Raw genomic sequence first — 19,423 nt, 5'->3', positions numbered from 1 at the left:
CCACTCAAGGACCCACAATGGCCCTTAGTGCTTGGCTCATCAAGTTCAAGTTCCCCAACCTGGCTTCTGGAGTCCTCTCCCTTATCTGGCCCCTTTTCCCTTGTGGACTCCACTTCCTTCCCCCGCCTCTTATCTGCATCCTCTGCTCCCCTCTCCTCACTGCCCACCACCATGCCACCTGAGTTCCCGCCTCGTTTCCCACACTCAGGCTCTTCCCACCGGCACCCCAGCCAGAGCCAACGAAAGCAGACGGCCCAGCCCCTCGTCCCCCCAGCAAAGGCGCTGGATTTGCTCCAGCCCCCAAGCTTGGTCTTTTGTTTCAGCCCTGCTGCCTTCTGGAAGGCCCGCCCTCCTTCCCTCTTCTTGTCCATTTGCTCAAGTCTTAACCTGGACTTGAAACAGGAGGCAGCCTTGCCCACCCAGCACAGCACAGAGTGACGGCTGCCTCCTTGGACACCAAGGCTACCTCTGGTCAAAACCCCTGAGTGCAGTCACTAGTTCACTTCCACAGTAGAGTTCTCTCTCTCTCACTAAACAGAGCGAGGCCCTTCACCCAACTGGGGCCTCTCCCAATGGGAGTCAAAGGGGATGTGGTTAGCACATTCATGGATGCCGTGCCCTCTGGGGACCACGTCCCTTCACAGCCCAATATAAGGATGGGACCTCCAGTGGGCCCTGAGGATTTCCACCCAAGCACCCCCCACAGCGAGAGAACCTTCCATCTGCACCATAATAGGTGTCAGCGAGTGTGATGTGTGCCCCGATGGTCCATTTCAGGTGTTAGAAAACTCTTTTTTACACCCAGGTCTCCTCCTCGTTATGAGACCCTCCACCAAGGAGGTGCTCCTCTGGAGAGCAATGGCAAGGAACCAGTTGGTCCTTCAGGAAGGTCTCACTCCCATTCTATGATACTCCCCCGCTCACGCCATAGCCTCCCTCTCCACGCCAGGCAAGCGAGGGGGCACACAAACTGATTTCCACCCCCCTCATGGCTCTGCGAATCCTCTTTGGAATGCAGTGCTCAGAGTTTGCCCTTTCCTTTGAAAACCAGGACTCTCTCAGGCTCATTTCTCCTGGCTTTGCTCCATTTTCCAGAATCTCCAAAAGGTGGCCCCCATGGCCCACTCAGTGCCCTGGGATGAAATGCATCAGGGTTGGGAGTTCAGATGAACTAAAGCCACTGCTGGCCACTCTCCCTGATGGAGAGCAGGATGGCCGCGCTGGGTTGGGGGGCTCCACGTGCTTCTCAGGGGTCTTCTTCTCTTCCACGAGGCAGCCTGGTGCCTCCTCACCCTAGATCTGACACAGGGACACCTTGAATCATCTGAAAATCTGAGGACCAGCACCTCACAACTATTAGGATGCCTACTATCAAAAAGAAGAAGGAGAAGAAAGAAAACAAAGAGTTTGGGCAAAGATGTGGAGAAATTAGAACCTCTTGTGTACTACCAGTTGTAATACAAAACGGTACGGCCACTGTGGGCAACAGTATGGTGGTCCCTCCAAAAAAAGTCAAAAGCAGAATTACTATGTAATCCAGCAGTTCCACTCATGAGTATATACCCAACAGAACTGCAAGCAGGGATTGACAGAGATATTTATATGCCCATGTTCATAGTAGCATCATTCACAGTAACTAAAATGTGGAAATGACCCAAGTTTTTATTGACAGATACATGAGTCAGTAAAGTGTGGTACATACACAGGGAAGCCCGGCGTGCTGCAGTCCATGGGGCTGCAAACAGTCAGACACAACATAGCAACTGAACAACAAACAACAATACATGCAGTGGAGTATTACTCAGCTTTAAAAAGGAAGGACATTCTGACACTTGCTACAGCATGGATGAACCTTAAGGACATTACTCTGGGGGTAATGAGCCAGTCACAAAGAACAAATTTTGTATGAATCCAAGCACATGAGGTACACTAAGTCATCAGATTCATAGAGGCAGAAAGCAGAAAGGTGGTTGGCAGGGACTAGGGAGCTCTTATTTAATGGGTGTAGAGCTTTTCGTTTCACAAGATGAAAAGCGTTCTGGAGGTGGATGGTGGTGATGGTTGTGCAATGAACTGGATGTACTTAATACACTGACTGTGGACTCCAAAATGATTAAAATGGTAGTTTTTATGTTATGTGTATTTTACCACAAGTTTTCCTGGTGGCTCAGCAGTAAAGATTCTGCCTGCAATGCAGGAGCCACAGGAGACGCGGTTTGATCCCTGGGTCGGGAAGATCCCCTGGAGGAAGGTATGGCAACCTACTCCAGTATTCTTGCCTGAAGAGTTCCATGGACAGAGGTGCCTGGAGAGCCACAGTCCATAGGGTTGCAAAGATTCGGACATAACCAAAGAGACTTAGTGCGTACATACATATTTTACCACAATTAAAAAAAGTGAATCAGAGTAAAAAAAACAATGTCAGGACCTCAGTTGCTTCTAAGAAAGAGCAGGATTTGACTAGATGTCCTGTGGTCCTCTCACTGTTGTGGCTCCGTGCCCACTGCATCCACATCTGCCCTCCAGAAGCCCTGGCACTCGGCAGAAAACAACCAGCATGAAAACGGTGCCCAGCACAAGGGAGATGCTTGGGAGACGTTAGCTGGTAGGACAGAGGGCAGATAGATGGATGGAGAGTGGGCTATGGGGCTTCCCTGGTGGCTCAGTGATAAAGAATCTGCCTGCTAACGTAGGAGATTCAAGTTCAATCTCTGGATTGGGAAGATCTCCTGGAGAAGTGAATGGTTACCCACTCTAGGACTCTTTTGCCTGGAAAATTCCATAGCCAGAGGAGCCTGGCGAGCTACAAGATGGATGGCAGACAGATGGATGGATAGACCGGCCCCTAAATCCCAGGCCCTCTGGCTCGTGACTAGCACTGTTTAGAAGAAGAAATCCAGGAGAAGCCCACTTGGCAATAGCAGGCATTGACATCAACAGCAATCACTGAGGGTACTGGGGAGAAAGCTGGCCTAGGAATCCACAACCCCACTCCTGATCCAGCCTATCCCCCACCGCTGTGTGACCATGAACCAGTCACCTGGCCTTTCTAAGCCAAAGTTTGCTCCTCTCCCCAGGATGGGCTCACACCCGTCCATACCTCTACACAAGTCACTGTGGGCTCGGGGAGCCCAGCATCAGGGGAAAGGCTCTGAGACCACAGCTGCTGTGTAATAAACCAGCCCCGTTTGTCACGATCATGGTTATGAGTGTGGACCCTGGTGCCAGGCTACTGAGATGAAACTCCAGGGCCCCCTCCAAACAACTCTGTGGCCTTCGGTCTTATCAGGGTTCTTCATCTGAGACATTAGGGTAATCACAGCACCTCCCTTACTGCACTGTGCTGAAGAATAAATGAGTTTATTTTTGTAAAGCTCTCACAACAAAGGTCTGCAGAGAGGAAATTCCATACATGGATTAGATTTTCACTTCTCTGATTACTGAAACCAACCTGGCATCCCTGTCCCCCACCACACACTCTCCACCCCACCTGTGATTCAACAGGACTTGTTCCATAGGACATTTCAAGTCCTGGTTTTGGGGCTGGCCTGCAGAGGAGAAGCAGTGTCCACACAGCTCTCCCCCTACCCAGGTCTCCTGGGTGCCAGGCTTTGGGTGCAGAAGGGCTCAGATCCGGCCCACTTCAGTGGCCACTGCACTTGGCCATCACCCTCGGGAAATTCCTTTTGACTCTTATTTTTCCAAAGTTGAGAAGATCTGCCTCAGCACTTTCCAAGGATCAGGAGCATCCACAGCAAGCACACCCTCACCCTCTCCAGCCTGCCCCCAGCAGTGGACCCCACAGGAGGGAGGCGACCCTAGGACCCTTCTCCTCAAGGTCTTGGGCAACATCTGTTGAGTAAGACGAAAATACGGGTTGAAGATTAAGCCGCTCAGCCCTGGTTGGCCTGGCACAGGCTGGAAAATGTTTGGCTGGCAGGGCCCGGAGGCTGGCAGAGATCCTGGGCCCAAGGATGAGTGGTCCCAATCCTGGGGCAGGGGGTGGGGGTTGAACTGAAGTGAGATGGGTGAGAAGGCCAGAGGGAGAGCTGGGGGCATGGAGAAAACTCAACAAAAAGACGAACACACAGTGCGAGGCAAGAGGGTTGGGTCGGGGAGCCCAGAGACCAGCCCTGCAGAGGCTGAAGGGCAGGCATCGAAGGGAAAAGGAAGGAAAAATACGACCCGCCCTTTCCTCCCTCTTCTGAACCTGCTCAAAGCCCTTGCCTGCCTGCCTGCCGTGAGGAAACAGGTGTTGAGTGCTCTCGAGGGGAAGCCAAACTTTCTCCTGGCTTCCCCTGGGCCACTTTCCCTCCCCAGGGACAGTATCAGAGTTTCCAGCTGGAGAGTGCCCCCCCCAATAGACCCCCACGGCGCAAGAGCAAAGAATCAGAGGACAACAGTCCTGTTTACTGAACACCTAATCTGCGCTGAGCATCTGGCTGAATGCCTTTCTTCCAGCCACACAATAAGCATGCATTGAGCACCTTCTGTGTGTCAGATAGTGGGAATATAGCAGTGAACACAGAGGACAGAAACCCCTTGTCATCATAGAGTCTGCATGCTGGTGTGGTGGGAGGCTTTTTTTTTAATGTATTTATTTTTAATTGAAGGATAATTGCTTTACAGTATTGTGCTGGTTTCTGCCAAACATCAACATGAATCAGCCATAGGTTTACCCATGTCCCCTCTCACCTGAACATCCTTCCCACCTCCCTCCCCACCCCACCCCTCTGGGTTGTTACTGAGCCTGTTTGAGTTCCCTGAGTCATACAGCAAATTTCCATTGGCTGTCTATTTTACATATGGTAATGTATGTTTCCATATTGGTAGGAGGCTTTTAAAGGAGATCAGCAAGTAAGAGGGTGACACACGCTGAGGGCCAAAGAAAGAGGGATGGGAGACTGGGTTGCTGGGGGAAGGGAAATCTGATATTTGGGTAAAGATCTCAAGGAGGGAAAAGAGCCTGGCAGGTATCCTTGGGAAAAGCTCAGCAAGTGCAAAGGTCCTGAGGCAGTATCTGCCTGATGTTCAAGGACCAGCAAGAAGAACAGGTGGTCACAGCAGACTGAGACAAGGAGGGAGCTTTTAGAAGACGGGGTGAGAAAGGAAATCTGCCAATCGTTGTAGGGCTGTGTAGACCAATGGAAGAACCTGGGCCTTTACTCTCAGGGGTGAGCAGCCATTGAAGGATTTGAATACAGACTGATTCAGTGAGCTAATGTGCTACTTTTATTCTCTTCACAGCCTTATAAGGTAGGTACTGTTACTAACTCCCAACCCGCAGAGGAGAAACTGAGGTCCAGAGAAGTTAACCAATGTGTCCATGGCCACAGACCCAGGCCCTGGGGAACTCCCTCACTCTTGATCACTCCTGGGGGAAAGCAGGCAGGTCCTGACTCAGGTGGGGAAATCTTCGTTGTCACAACCACTCCTCCACCAGATGGCTCATGCAACGTACACCAGGGCCAGAGCCCCTCTGCTCAGAGCAGGCACATTAGAGATGGGAACATTCCACAGCCTGGCCCAGGCAGGAGTCCCTTCTGGTGCTATGCTGTGCTGTGCAAGTAGCTTTGGTCATGTCCGACTCTTTGTGACCCTGTGGACTGTAGCCTACCAGGCTCCTCTGTCCATGGGATTCTTCAGGCAAGAATACTGGAGTGGGTTGCCATGCCCTCCTCCAGGGCATCTTCCAGACCCAGGGTTTGAACCCACGTCTTTTTATATCTCCTGCACTGGCAGATGGGTTTTTTATCACTAGCGCCACCTGGAAAGCTCATCTCTTCTGGTATATAACTGTAATTCCTCCAGTCGGAAAGCCAACCTATTCCCTTCTGTTCCAATCCCTGACCCCTCCTCATGTAAACAAAGCTCACGAGACTCCTGGAGGTCAAGCATCTGGCTCCTGCCTGGAGAGCCCTAGACCCCAGAGCCCCCCAACTATCCTCAACCAGCCAAGAACATTCTGTTCTCAGCGGCCAAGTAGCAGTTGGGTTGAAATGCTGAGACGTGGGCTCCTTCCTCCCCACCCCTCCCTGCTTGCCCTTCCGCAATCCCAGAAAGAGTTCTCGCTGGCAGTTCCAAACCAGGCCTGCACTCTGGCCTCATCCCCACAGTATTCGACCCCTAAGCCCTGCTGTTGTCAGATGACCTTTGACTGAGCTCTGTGCAAAGAATACTCCACATCTGGAGACACACAGCTGGGCAGAGGTGAGGCCCAAAAGCATTTGAGCCCAGTGAGATTAGGAAGGAGGGGCTGATGCAAGGAAAGGACATGGAATGCCTGACCTCTGGGAGTCCTGTGAGCTTTGTTTATGTGAGGAGGGGTCACAGGTTGGAACAGAAGGGAACAGGTTGGCATTCCAGCTGGAGGAACTGCAGTTAGATACCAGAAGGGACTTCTGCTGAGCCAGGTTGTGGAGTGTCCCAGTATCCAGGCCGAGCAAGTCATGGCAGGGCCTAAACCAGGAGGGCAGAGGGCAGTGACTCTGCTCTGCATCCAAGAGATATCTAAGAGTCATAATCACTTCTGCATACTTTTATTTATTTTTTTTTTTGCATGCTTTATTTCATTCCACCAATGACCCTGAATAGGGAGGGAAAGGATGGAAGGCAGATATGTATCAGAACTGAGAAGGCCTTTGGAGCATCGAGTGCAGCCCCCTTCTTTGACAAAAAGGGAAACTGAGGTCCAGAAAGAGGGCAGTACTGGCCTACTGTCACACAGCACATGGGTGTCAGAAGAGAAAAGACCAGGAAACCCGAGTGAGATGCCAGCATCCAGGCTGAGCAAGTCATGTGCAGACACCTCCAAGTGCCTGGGCCCCACTGGGCCCTTGCTTACTCCCCAAGACTCCCACCCACATCAATGTCGCCACAGGCACCTCCACACCAATCAGTGGGATGGAGCCCACTTGGGCCCTCCATCATGAACTCCAGTCACAAACAAGTACACACATGGGTTCAGGCCTGCACACACATATACCTGTGTGCAGGCAGGGCCCTCTCTCTCCAGTCCCCAGGACCCCCGCCTGCCTCCTGTGCTGGGCTGGGGAGCAAGAGGGAGCTGTGAAGAGCAAGAAGACAGAGAGATGGCAGGGAGGGAAACATTCCAAATCAGCCCAGCTGGGATGGGTCTGGAGCAGGCTCCTCTCCCCAGCCCATAACTCACAGGAGTCCTGCCCCATCCACACTCTTCTGGAAGCCTGACTGGAGGAAAGAGGGAGCAGTGCGGGGCTGGGGCACATGGAGAGAGGGCAGAAAAGCAGAGTCAGCCAAAGAGCCTGGAGATGGAGCAGGCCACCTGATGTGACTAACTGCCCAGGTACCTGAACTCTGTGGGTCATGCCATCCATCTCCCCACCTCCAGCCAAAGGGGACCTGACCAGGGACCAGGCAGGTCAAAGGAGTTGCCCTCCCCCTGTTCTGTAAGCCCCAAGACAACAGGCACCTGACCAGGCCTAGAGACAGGCGAGATGCCCTTTTATGGGTTTCTCCAAGGACTTAAGTCGCAGTCTCATGAAGTCACGAAGGGACCTCATGACTCATTTCCTCCTAGTTGGGCTTCAGCTTCAGGACACAGCCCCTTCCTCCTCATTACCTAATGGCCCAGCACCTGTGGGGGCTACCAGGCTGCTTGGGGCTTCCCCAGTGGCTCAGCGGTAACAAATCTGCCTACAATGCAGGATACACATGAGACATGGGTTGGATCCCTGGGTCTGGAAGAGCCCCTGGAGAAGGGAATGGCAACCCACTCGGGTATTCTTGCCTGGGAAATCCCATGGACAGAGGAGCCTGGAGGGTTACAGTCCATGGGGTCACAAAGAGTCGGACACGACTGAAGTGACTTTGCATGCAGGCAAAGTAAGCTGCAGCAGGAGCTGAGGAAAGAGAGGAGGGTGGGCTGGCGGGGCAGGAATGGACTGTCACTCACCACCAGTTCATGGCTGGAAGGAGGAATGCAGGGGGCAGCCACCTGTGGGAGGAACAGAGAAAGGGCAAGGTTAGCATCTTTCATCCCCATAGAAACCCAGGGCCTCCTGAGATCATTTTGCTCCCCACCCAGCCAGGGCTGGACACCCCTCCCTTCAGTTCGCAAACACTGACACCCTCCAGTAGAAGAGTTCACTGGAAGACTGTGCAGCAACACAGGGAAATGCCTAGGCAACAGTGCTCAGAGGAAGAGGCAAAAATGAAATGGACACATTCTTAAAATTCTGTAAAAAGAAATATGCAGAAAGACTGGAGGTCAAAGCACCAGAGTTAAGGTAGTAAGAATAAGGTTTGTGTTTTTTTTTTTTTCTTTTGCTCTATGTTCTAAATTTTCTGCAATATGGTAAGATTTGGTTTGGTTTGTTTTTTTAAAACCATGTTTAAGACCTCTAGGAAAGGAAAAGTCACCTCCTCCATTCTCCCAAATGCCAAGGTGTCTCACTCAAAGGTCAGAGCTGCAGAGGGCTGGCCAAGCGTCCCAGACCGTGTGGGGAAACAGCATGGGGAAGGGCCTGTCGGCACTTTCAAAAGAAACTGGCCACTCTGCTAATACGTGTGGAAGGTCTTGAGGGTGGAAACACTCTCCGAGGGTGAGCTATTATTTTGTCATCATCCTCATCTCCTCTGATGAGGGAGGGGGTGGCCCCGTGGCCTCAAGTCAGAGGGAGATGGGCGGAGAGAAGGGGCTGAATTGCTCCCTACCCTGAGATAACACTCCCTCCCCAGGGGCCCAGCAGCCAAACCACTACCCTGACAATTAACAGAGGCCTTTATCAGAGACTCGGTGCGTTTCTTTTTTCCTAGCCAGGACACGTTTTTCTTGGAGCTCATACCTCAACCTTGGCTCCAACTCCTGACCTGAACACCACGCAGGGGCCCACAGAGGGGACGAAGGGGGAAGCTCTCCCCACCTCCCTGTGCCCCAGGCATGAGGATGTCTGGACATAAGCTGTGGATCTCCAAAGAGCAGGTGGCTATCTTCTCCAACAGTGGGTGATCCAGCCCCCCATCCTAGAAGAGCAGTGACAGCCCCCAGCCCCAGTTGGAGCTGGCTTCTCATATGAGGCATCACCCTCAGCTGAGCTCTTCTGTCCCCTGACCCTATTCTATCATCTGACCAGCTCCAGGGACCACCTGGCTTGATATGCCAGCTTAGAAAGGGTCCACACCTGCAGAACCATGTGCCCCGAGCTCTGGAAGAGGTGGAGGGGCTGGGAGTTGGCATCCCTGCGTTCTTGACCCAGCCATGCTGTAGGCTCCCTGCCAACTTATTCTCCAGCAAAATGACCTGAGTTGAATCTTAGTACCTATCACCCTTGGAGGAGAGCATGGCAACCCACTGCAGGATTCATGCTGGAAGAATTCCACAGACAGAGGAGCCTGGTGAGCTATCATCCATAGGTTTCACAAAGAGTCAGACACAACTGAAGTGACTTAGCACAGCACACACACCTACCGCCCTGTACCTGACATTACTCTAGGACTTGGGAGAATCATACAGGAAGCCAAAAAAGGAATAACTGATTCAATGTGTACTATCAATATATAGCAGGCATTATTATCAACACCTTGAAAGTGTTAGTCACTCGGTCATGTCCGACTCTTTGCAACCCAATGGACTGTGGATCACCAGGCTCCTCTGACCATGGGGATTCTCCAGGCAAGAATATTGGAGTGGGTTGTCATGCTGTCCTCCAGGGGATCTTCCCAACCCAGGGATCAAACCCAGGTCTCCTGCATTGCAGGCAGATTCTTTACCGTCGGGGCCACCAGGGAAGCCCAGGCATTATTATCAAAGCCTTACCCACATTAAACCCATGTAACCCTTTCAACAACAGTAAGGTAGGTACTATCATACCTCCAGTTGAGGTACAGGGGGCACAGAGAAAGTAAACAACTTTCCCAAGGTCACACAGCTGATCAGTGACCAGGGGTGGGGTGGAGGATGCCAAGAGAACAGGGCAGAAGGGCAGGAAAGTCTGGAGGTGGCTGCAGCCTTCAGCGCACCCTGCCCATCAGACAAGGTCTCAGTCACGGGGACACTTGCTGTCCCCTAGGCACCTTCAGAGCAGGAGTCCAGCACCTAGCAGTGACCTCCTCCCTGTCTCCTTCCGCCCCAGCCCCAAATCCCACTCTGGGGCTTGTAGGTTTCAACTTCCTGGGGCCAGGCCCTCCTGTCCCACTCCTCCTATCACCCATGCGCCCCCAGGCCCGGGTGGGAGTGGGTCAACCCACAGATCAGCATCCTGCTCTGCTCCTTCTCTCGGAGCTAGAGCTGGAACGGGGCTGAGAACCTAACTGTGGAATCGGCTGCAAGAGGACGGGACGCTGCCCGCTAGAGCCACGGACTCCCAGACACAGGCAAGTCCCGTCCACTGCCACTGTCTGCCCCGCAGCACCCGAGAGTGTGTGTCTGCTCTCCATTTGGGACCGGGGGTTAGGGAAGTGAGAGGGGTTACAGACACATACTGAGGCAAAGGCAGGACGGACAGGTGTCCTCCGAGACAAGAGGGAGAGCTTCTTATCTAGGACCACCATAAAGTACTAGTCGCTCAGTCATGTCCGACTCCTTGCAACCCCCTGGACTGTAGCCCACCAGGCTCCTATGTCCATGGGATTCTCCAGGCAAGAATACTGTTGTGGGTTGCCATTCCCTTCTCCAAGTACCACCCTGAAGCAGTGGGGAACCATGGAACCTGACCCCAGTCCCGTCTTTGTCCTCTGAGAGCGCAGATTTGCACTGTGGACCCCCAGTTTGCGGGCCTGATGCCGGGGTGCCCCTTCGTGGCCTACTGCCCCCCAGGGCCTCCTCTACCCACCTCCCACAGCTGCGCATTCCAGGCCTGCCCGCCAGCCAGCCCACTAACTTTGTTGTGTGTTTCAATGTTTCTTGTCTCTCATTTTTTTTTTTTTAAAGCAGAGAAATGTTTCCTTAAAAGGCTCTCTCCTTCCCTCCGGCACCCTGGCTCCTGGCCACCCCCTCAGGAGCCTGGAATGTGCCAGGGAGGGCCAGAGCCCCCTGCCACTCTGGCCAGTGCCCTGTGGCCCCACGCGCCTGGTGTCACAGCGACCACTCCCACTGGCCCCTGGGGACCTCAGCTAGAAGCACTCCCTATGCAAAGAGGGCAGATACGGGGGGGGGGGGTGCCGGTCATTTGTCTCCCCAGGGCTGGCAGGACAGGATTCCAGGACTCAGGCCCGGGAATTCAGCCTCAGGTAAGCCTCCTCCCCGGGTCTCCCTCCACGATCCTTCGATCCTTCGGCACACAGAGGGTGCGGGCCGGTGGGCCTGAGGCTCAGCCTTTCCATTCTGAAAACTGTAACAACACTAAAAGTAGCAGCAGCAGCAAATACTCCCATCAAACTTGCTACCCGCCAGGCACTCTGCTTTATACCTGGCGTGAATTAACTCACTCCATTCCCACAACCCTGAGCATCCCATTTTGTGGCCGAGAAGACCAAGGCACAGAGGTCAATCAAGTGTCCAACAGAGAATGCAGGATGCAACCCCAGCTGTCTGGCTGTAGAGAGGGACGTGGTCTGGCCCTCTCTGCCGTGCCGACTCTCCTGTACAGACAAATTTCCCCAGAGCCCTACACAACGAGAGCAGGAACAGAAAGCTTGTGGGATGTGCCTATGTGTCTGTCACTGTCCTAAGCCCTCTCCCTGGACTCATTTGATCCTAATAAAAATGCAGACTTTGAACATAGGTAGGGAAGGAGGTCATGTATGGATGTGAGAGTTGGACTATAAAGAAAGCTGAACGCCGAAGAATTGATGCTTTTGAACTGTGGTGCTGGAGAAAACTCTTGCGAGTCCCTTGGACTGCAAGGAGATCCAACCAGTCCATCCTAAAGGAGATCAGTCCAGGGTGTTCATCGGAAGAACTGATGTTGAAGCTGAAACTCCAATACTTTGGCCACCTGATGCGAAGAGCTGACTCATTTGAAAAGACCCTGATGCTGGGAGGGATTGGGGGCAGGAGGAGAAGGGGACGACTGAGGATGAGATGGCTGGATGGCATCACCAACTCTCCGGGAGTTGGTGATAGACAGGGAGGCCTGGCGTGCTGTGATTCATGGGGTCGCAAAGAGTCAGACACGACTGAGCGACTGAACTGAACTGAACCGAGGGAAGAAGAGAGTGGGACGAATTGAGACGGTAGCATTGACATATATACACTATCATGTGTAAAACAGATAGCCAGTGGGAAGCTGCTATATGGGCACAGAGACCTCAACCTGTGTTCCGTGAAGACCTAGAGGGATGGGATGGCGTGGGAGGTTCAGGAGGGAAGGGACATGTGTGTACTTGTGGCTGATTCACGTTGTTGTATGGCAGAAGCCAACACAATACCTCAAAGTAATTATCCTCCAATTTAAAAAAGTTTCTTTAAAATTCACAGGGGGAAAGATGCATGAGTTATACTGTTTTATCCCCATTTCACAGATGAAGAAACTAAGGCACAGCAAGAGTAGCGACTTGCCCAAGGACACTGCAGCAGAACGGTGCAGCTCTGGAGGTAGAAAGGCAGGAATGCTGCCAGGATGTGAGCGTTACCAGGCTCCATAACCTGGCACCTGGGCCAAAGCCTGGCATTCATCAGCCCTCCACCCACTAATATTTTCTGAACTTCAAAGGTCCCTGGGAACAGTGCCAACAACAGGACACAGCCTTGGAGACTCCCTCAGGACAAGAGAGTCCTGAGAGCAGGCAGCCCAGTCAGGGGGTTCCCTGCACAACCCGCCCCCTGGCCTGTTCCCACTGTCACTCTGTGTCCTTCCCCCTTGTCATGGACCCAAAGCCACACCCAAGGGGTGGGCTCCTCTCAGTCCTCGGGAGACACCTAGCTCTGTTCTTCCTCAGGGCCTCTGAGTATTCAGTTTCCTTGCCCAGATGTTCTTAGCCCAGCTGTCTGCACAGCTGGGTCCTTCCTATTCTTCTGGCTTTGGCTTAAATGCTACCACCCTAAAGCCCTTCCTGACTCCCTTAAGTTATACACACACACACACACATACACACATAGCTATTCTCTCTCCTGAATTCCTCTCTCTCCTTCACAGTCCTAAATACAATATGTAATTATAGATGTGTTTATTTCCTTGTCTATAATCTGTTACTCACTAGAAATCAAGTGCCCTAAAGGAAAGGAGCATTGAGAGTCCCTTGTACTGCAAGGAGATCCAACCAGTCCATTCTAAAGGAGATCAATCCTGGGTGTTCAATGGAAGGACTGATGCTAAAGCTGAAACTGCAATACTTGGGCCACCTCATGCAATGAGTTGACTCACTAGAAAAGACTCTGATGCTTGGAAAGGTTGGGGGGGGAGGAGAAGGGGACAACAGAGAATGAGATGGCTGGATGGCATCACCGACTTTGTGGACATGAGTTTGAGTGAACTCCGGGAGTTGGTGATGGACAGGGAGGCCTGGCGTGCTGATTCATGGGGTCGCGGAGAGTCGGACACGACTGAGCGACTGAACTGAACTGAACTGAAAGAAAAGGAACATGCCTTGTTCATCATACTAATCCCAGCACACAGTAGGTACACACGAAAGATTTGTAGAAAGATGAAAGTGACCCAAGGCCCAAGGACAGGAGGCACCAGTCACCACTACTAGCGGTTGAATCACTGCCATCTGTTAGGCACCTACTCAAGGGAGCTAATTCTACCATAGGCTTGTGTTGTCTCTGAGACCCTCCAATCCTGCAGAGTCGGTATTACTGCTCCCACTTTACAGATGAAGAAACTGAGGCTTGAAGCGATCATAACAGAGTCAACCAGCCAGAAGGGGAGAGTTGTAGGTGAAAACCCAGGCACCTGCCTCCCAATGCCCCCATCACCTGACTACTTGATGAGTGGCAGGACCTCATCCCCAAGTGGGTGACACTCCCGTCCTCAAGTCTCAGGATTGGTTTCATGGCATCCCAGCCTTCCACCCATGTCTACCTGGTCTCCAGGGCTGGAGTACAGCCCAGCCAAACTAGAACCACTTGAGTCTGGGGACTGAGCATTTCATATAATCCTGAGCAGAAAAGTGATCTTCCCCATATCTTACTAGCCTCCCCCCTGCCCCACTTTAATTACAGTAAAATGCACTTAACATAAAATTTACCATTTTAACTATTTTAAGTGTAAGTCAGTGGCATTGTATATTAACAATGCCGTATAATCATCTCCACTATCCATTTCCAAAACATTTTCATTATTCCAAACAGAAAAACCTGACACCCATCAAACAATAATTCCCCACTCCCCCCGCCACCGCTCCCCGTAACCTCTCATCTACTCTCTGTCTCTGCTGCTGCTACTGCTGCTAAGTCACTTCAGTCGTGTCCGACTCTGTGTGACCCCATAGACGGAAGCCCACCAGGCTCCCCCATCCCTGGGATTCTCCAGGCAAGAACACTGGAGTGGGTTGCCATTTCCTTCTCCAATGTGTGAAAGTGAAAAGTGAAAGTGAAGTTGCTCAGTCGTGTCTGACCCTTAGCGACCCCACGGACTGCAGCCTACCAGGCTCCTCCATCCATGGGATTTTCTAGGCAAGAGTACTGGAGTGGCTTGCCATTGCCCTCTCCGACTCTCTGTCTCTAGAAGTTGCCTATTCTAGGTACCTCATATAAGAAGAATCGTACAATATTTGTCTTTTTGTCTCTGGATTATTTCACTAAATGTTATGAACTGATGTATCCCTCTAAATTCTTAGGTTGAAGTCCAAACCCCCAGTACCTCACAATACAACTGTATGTAGAGACAGGGCCTTTAAGTGTGTGTATTAGTCACTTAGTCATGTCTGACTCTTTGCAACCCCATGGACTGTAGCCCGCCAGGCTCCTCTGTCCGTGGGAATCTCCAGGCAAGAATACTGGAGTGGGTAGCCATTCCTTTCTCCAGGGGATCTTCCTGATCCAGGGATGGAACCCAGGTCTCCTGTGTTGCGGCAGGCTCTTTACTGTCTGAGCCATCAGGGAAACCCCAGGGGTGACTAAGTTAAAGTGAGGCCCTAATCCAATACGACTGGTGTCCTCACAGGAAAAGACCGAGACCAGCAGAGAGTCACTGGGGGTACATGCAGAAAGGGAGGGCCACTGGAGACACAAGGGGAAAGCAGCCGTCTGCAAGCCAAGGAGGGCCTGGGCGGAAAGCACGCCCGCCGGCACCTTGATCTTGACCGCCAGCCTCCAGACTGTGAGAAAACACCTTTCTGTTGTTGAAACCACTGAGTTTGTGGGTGTTCCCTGGTGGTCCAGTGGCTACGACTCCACGCTCCCAACGCAGAAGGCCTGGGTAAGATTCCTGGTCAGGGAATGAGATGCCACATGCCACAACTAAGTGTTTGCATGCTGTGTGTTGCAACAAGATTGAAAAGCTTGTATGGTGCAACTAAGACCCAGGGCAGCCAAATAAATAAACAAACCACTGAGTGTGTGATATTTTGTTATGCCAGGCCCAACAGACTAACACACTCTGCATCACGCTTTCAAGACTTTCTCATGTCACATGTATCAGAGTTGCATTCTTCTTTGAGGCTGAATTCTACTCCACCGTATGACTGTACCACATTGTGTTTACCCGGTCATCCATGAATGGACACTTGCGTTGCTTCCAGAGAAGTTCTTGCTGCACATGCTTCCCCCAACAACTCCAGGCACCCACCTCGAATAACACCCTCCCTTCTTCATGCCCCTCCTGAAGTAGGTCCTTAGCATCTTCATCTTACAAGAGCTCAGTTCAACAATCCTGTGAGGTCCAAGATGGCGCATCTATCAAGTGGCAGTGTCAGGACTGATACCAGGTCGGCCTGCCTGCAATACCTGCCTTTCCCAGCAAGTCACACTGTCCCCATGGCCAGATGAGGCCCGCGCTGTGGCACAAGAGCCAGGACTGTAAGAGCGCAGAGAAAGCTGGGGGGGAGTGGGGGGTTGCCCAGGCATACTCCATGGAAGAGGGGGTACCCGAGCCGGGCCTCAAGAACACATTGCTTTTGCTTGTCTACTGTGTGGCTCTCCCTGTGAGCCCCAGAAGGGCAGGGAAGCCCATGGGTCATTTTCATCGAGAAGCTCTGGGGCTCTGCTCAGAACCTGCAGCTTATGAGGTCCATGGGCAGGTTTTGAAGGTGGCAATGGGGAAAGGGCATTTCAGGAGGAAATAACCACACAAACAAGGCATGGAGGTGGGAACGCTTCCCACCTCAAAAGAATCCCCTTCGGCTGGGACACAGGATGGGTGAAGGGAAGGAAGAGATGGCCCTGAAAGGCATGTAGAAGGAGATGAGGGAAGCAGACTGGCCCAAAAGTCTCCCTCCGGGCTGGATGATGGGAGACTCTGAACACCCAGCAGAGGAGTTAAAACTTCCAGCTGCCAGCACTGGGAAGCCACTGAAGACGCCTGAGTAGGAGAGGGACCAGGGAAGGTGAAGGATGGAGAGCTTAATGCAAGCAGGAGATGTTCAGTAACACTAAGAATAATAAGGAATGGGGAAAAGATGGGGAGGAGCTCTGAAGTCTAGAGACAAGGGGCCATCGCACTGCAGGTCTCCCGCTTTGCAGGCAGATTCTTTACCAGCTGAGCCACAAGAGAAGCCCAAGAATACTGGAGTGGGTAGCCTTTCCCTTCTGCAGGAGACTTTCCCAACCTAGGAATCGAACCCAGGTCTCCAGCATTGCAGGCAGATTCTTTACCAGCTGAGCCACAAGGGAAGCCCAAGAATACTGGAGTGGGTCGCCTATTTTCTCCAGCGGATCTCCCCAACCCAGGAGTCAAACTGGGGTCTCCTGCATTGCAGGCGGATTCTTTACCAACTGGGCTACCAGGGAAGCCCTAAGCAACCATCAGGTACCTGTCTAGGGTCCCCATCCCCACCCCCATGTTAACGGATGCCCCCTCCAGACTCTACTGCTCTCCCCCAAGCAGAGCATGGAGGGCACCACCACCTTCCTGCCCTCCAGGGCCGGGGATCCCGCCCTCAGCCCTGCCTGCTGCTCATCCTCTGGGCCCCACTCAAGGAACCTGAGGTGGGCAGGAATCAGCCATCCTCCGAGACTTGGTCACTGAAGTGACACCGAGGAGTCAAGAATAACGCAGACACTGATTCCAGAGGGACGCAGCCCACGTGCCCTGTGTCTGAGGACACAATCAGATGACCTCTGTGTGTGGAGAGCCCAGCACCTCCAAGTTCACATTACAAATCCCCACTGGGCTCTATAAAGCCCCAGCCAGTCCCTGCCATCTGGACGAAAGCAGGCTGGGAACCCCAGCCAACTGGACCAGGGCTTGGCTTGGAAACTGGGTGAGGGGTGAGTGTGGATGCTACAGTCAGACAGCTACACAGTGCCCAGCCATGGGGATGGAGACTGGGCAAGTACAAGGCCCGAGGGTGAAAAGGGCAGCACCCCAGGACAGTTCGAAGACACTGGCCTCCCAGAATGAGCCTCAAGACTCAAGCTCTGAGCCCGGGGGGTACCCGAGAAGGAGGGGACCCCGGCCCTGGCTCCATTTCCTCCCCAGGCCTGTGCCTCCCCTCCAGGCCACCCATCCTCACCAGAGCTTGCTCTCAACCTGCTCTGCTGTTTCCTTCCCTTATATAGAGTTCTGCTCACGACCGGGAAAGGAACTGCGTCAAGTTCCTGGAGGCAAGAAGGGGCCTGTTCCCAGGGACACCTCGAGCTGAGGGGCGGGGGCCCATGCCCCTTCAGGGCCAGGGAGCCAGCCAGGGGCAGGGAGGGGGCCTGGTCCTTTCCCCAAGCCCAGCAGTCTCCAACTTAGAACCCAAGCAGACAAGACACAGGGGCGACCCAGAGGGCTGACTCCAGTCACTGCCCCCAGAGTTCCAGGCCCATCCCTTCCCCAAACCCTCCTGGGCCAGGCTCCTCTTGGAGCAGTGACCCAGTCATTCCTCCTGCAAGCTCCAGCAGCTCCCTGAACCCCAACCCTCCCTCTTATCCTGGGAGCCTCTTCTCAGGCCCCACTCACTGGCTGCCCCAGCCCCTGCTGGCCTCCAAGTCCTGTTGCGCGCTCAAGAAGGGCCCTCCAGACAGGGAAGTTTCTAGCCACACCCACACACAGCAGCCGTGTGCACAGCCCAACCCCATACAAGGGGAGGGCCGGGTGTGTCAGACCCTCTTCAGCCTGCTGGAATGTGATATTTCAGAGCAGACACTTCCCCAGAAGGTCGTGGCAGCAGCAAAGCAGGTGAGGTGGGTCTGGCACTGAGCGCTAGCAGGCCCGGCCCTCAGCAGCTGGTCCCCTTCAGAGCCTGTCCGGAGGATGGCGTAAGATAGCACCCAGATCTCTGGATGCCTAGCTGGTGGCAGAACATCTTTTCTGATGATCTGCCTCCCCTGGGACCCAAGCCGGGACTCCAAGGGCCCAGCTCAGGGGCCACACTGGACTGCACCCAAAATCAGTGACCCTTGGGAGGGCTGAGTTGCACACCGGGCCAGACTTCTCATGAGCAAACCCTTATAAGCAAGAAAGTCAGAGGAACTGAGTTCAACAGACAGGTACCAAGCATCTCCTACGTGCCAGATCCCGGGAACACAAGAGGGGAGCCAGGGGTCCAGGAGAGGCCTGGCAATGACAAGGGTGGGGCGTGCGGGGGCACGGGGAAGCACCAGCAGGGGCACGAGGGCAGAGCTGGGCCCAGGACTTGACCCTGGTCAGCGTCCTGGGTTCACAGCCCTGTCCCCTTTCTGCCTCCTCCTGGCTCCCTCACTGCCATTGACGACCACCCCACTCCCCAACCATCTAAGGTTGTTAAGCCAAAAACCTGAGTGCCAGCTGGACTCTTCCTACACCCCCCATCTCCCCCAAGCCTGGCCAATTCCTCCACCAGAGTATCCTTCCAAGCCACTCCCTCACCCCTAGTCTCTTTAAATCATGGAGATTCTTACAACAGCCTCCTGACATCCGCCTCCTTGCCCTCAGCCCAGCTCCATGGGATAAAGTCCAGATGCCCTAATATGGTCCTCACAGCCCTTCGGGACCTGGCTGTGTCTCTCTTTCCAGTCCCATTTCTCGCCTCTTCGCCTTGAAGCCCTTGCTCCAGCCAGAGACACCACTTTCAAGTTTCTTTGTTTGTTTTTTCCATATGGCACATTGTGAGGTAGGGGTTATCAGCCCATTTTACAGAAGGGGAAACGAGGCTCTGAGAGGTCACATCCTTAGCCTGCAGTAGGTAGTGGAACCAGAGTTCCAACCTGGTAGCACCCCATGACCCCACTCCAGTACTCTTGCCTAGAAAATCCCAAGGATGGAGGAGACTGGTGGGCTACAGTCCATGGGGTCGCTAAGAGTTGGACACGACTGAGCAACTTCACTTTCACTTTTCACTTTCATGCATTGGAGAAGGAAATGGCAACCCACTCCAGTGTTCTTGCCTGGAGAATCCCAGGGATGGGGGAGCCTGGTGGGCTGCCGTCTATGGGGTC

At 53.2% G+C, this 19,423-nt stretch overlaps 1 protein-coding gene across 8 annotated transcripts in view; it reads right to left on the bottom strand.

The window, feature by feature from the left end:
* Positions 1-19,423, bottom strand: part of TNS1 (tensin 1) — a 244,910-nt gene that overhangs the window by 109,021 nt on the left and 116,466 nt on the right. For all 8 annotated transcript variants that reach the window (XM_055397230.2, XM_055397229.2, XM_055397231.2 and 5 more), the window contains one exon: positions 7,934-7,975. In XM_055397230.2, coding sequence (XP_055253205.2) covers positions 7,934-7,975 — 42 coding nt within the window. The remainder of the gene's footprint in view (positions 1-7,933; positions 7,976-19,423) is intronic.

The sequence above is a fragment of the Moschus berezovskii genome, chromosome 2 (genome assembly GCF_049115385.1).
Source record: "Moschus berezovskii isolate FMDL1 chromosome 2, NW_MosBer_1.0, whole genome shotgun sequence".
Classification (NCBI taxonomy): domain Eukaryota; kingdom Metazoa; phylum Chordata; class Mammalia; order Artiodactyla; family Moschidae; genus Moschus; species Moschus berezovskii.
This window is presented reverse-complemented; position numbering and strand designations above follow the sequence as displayed.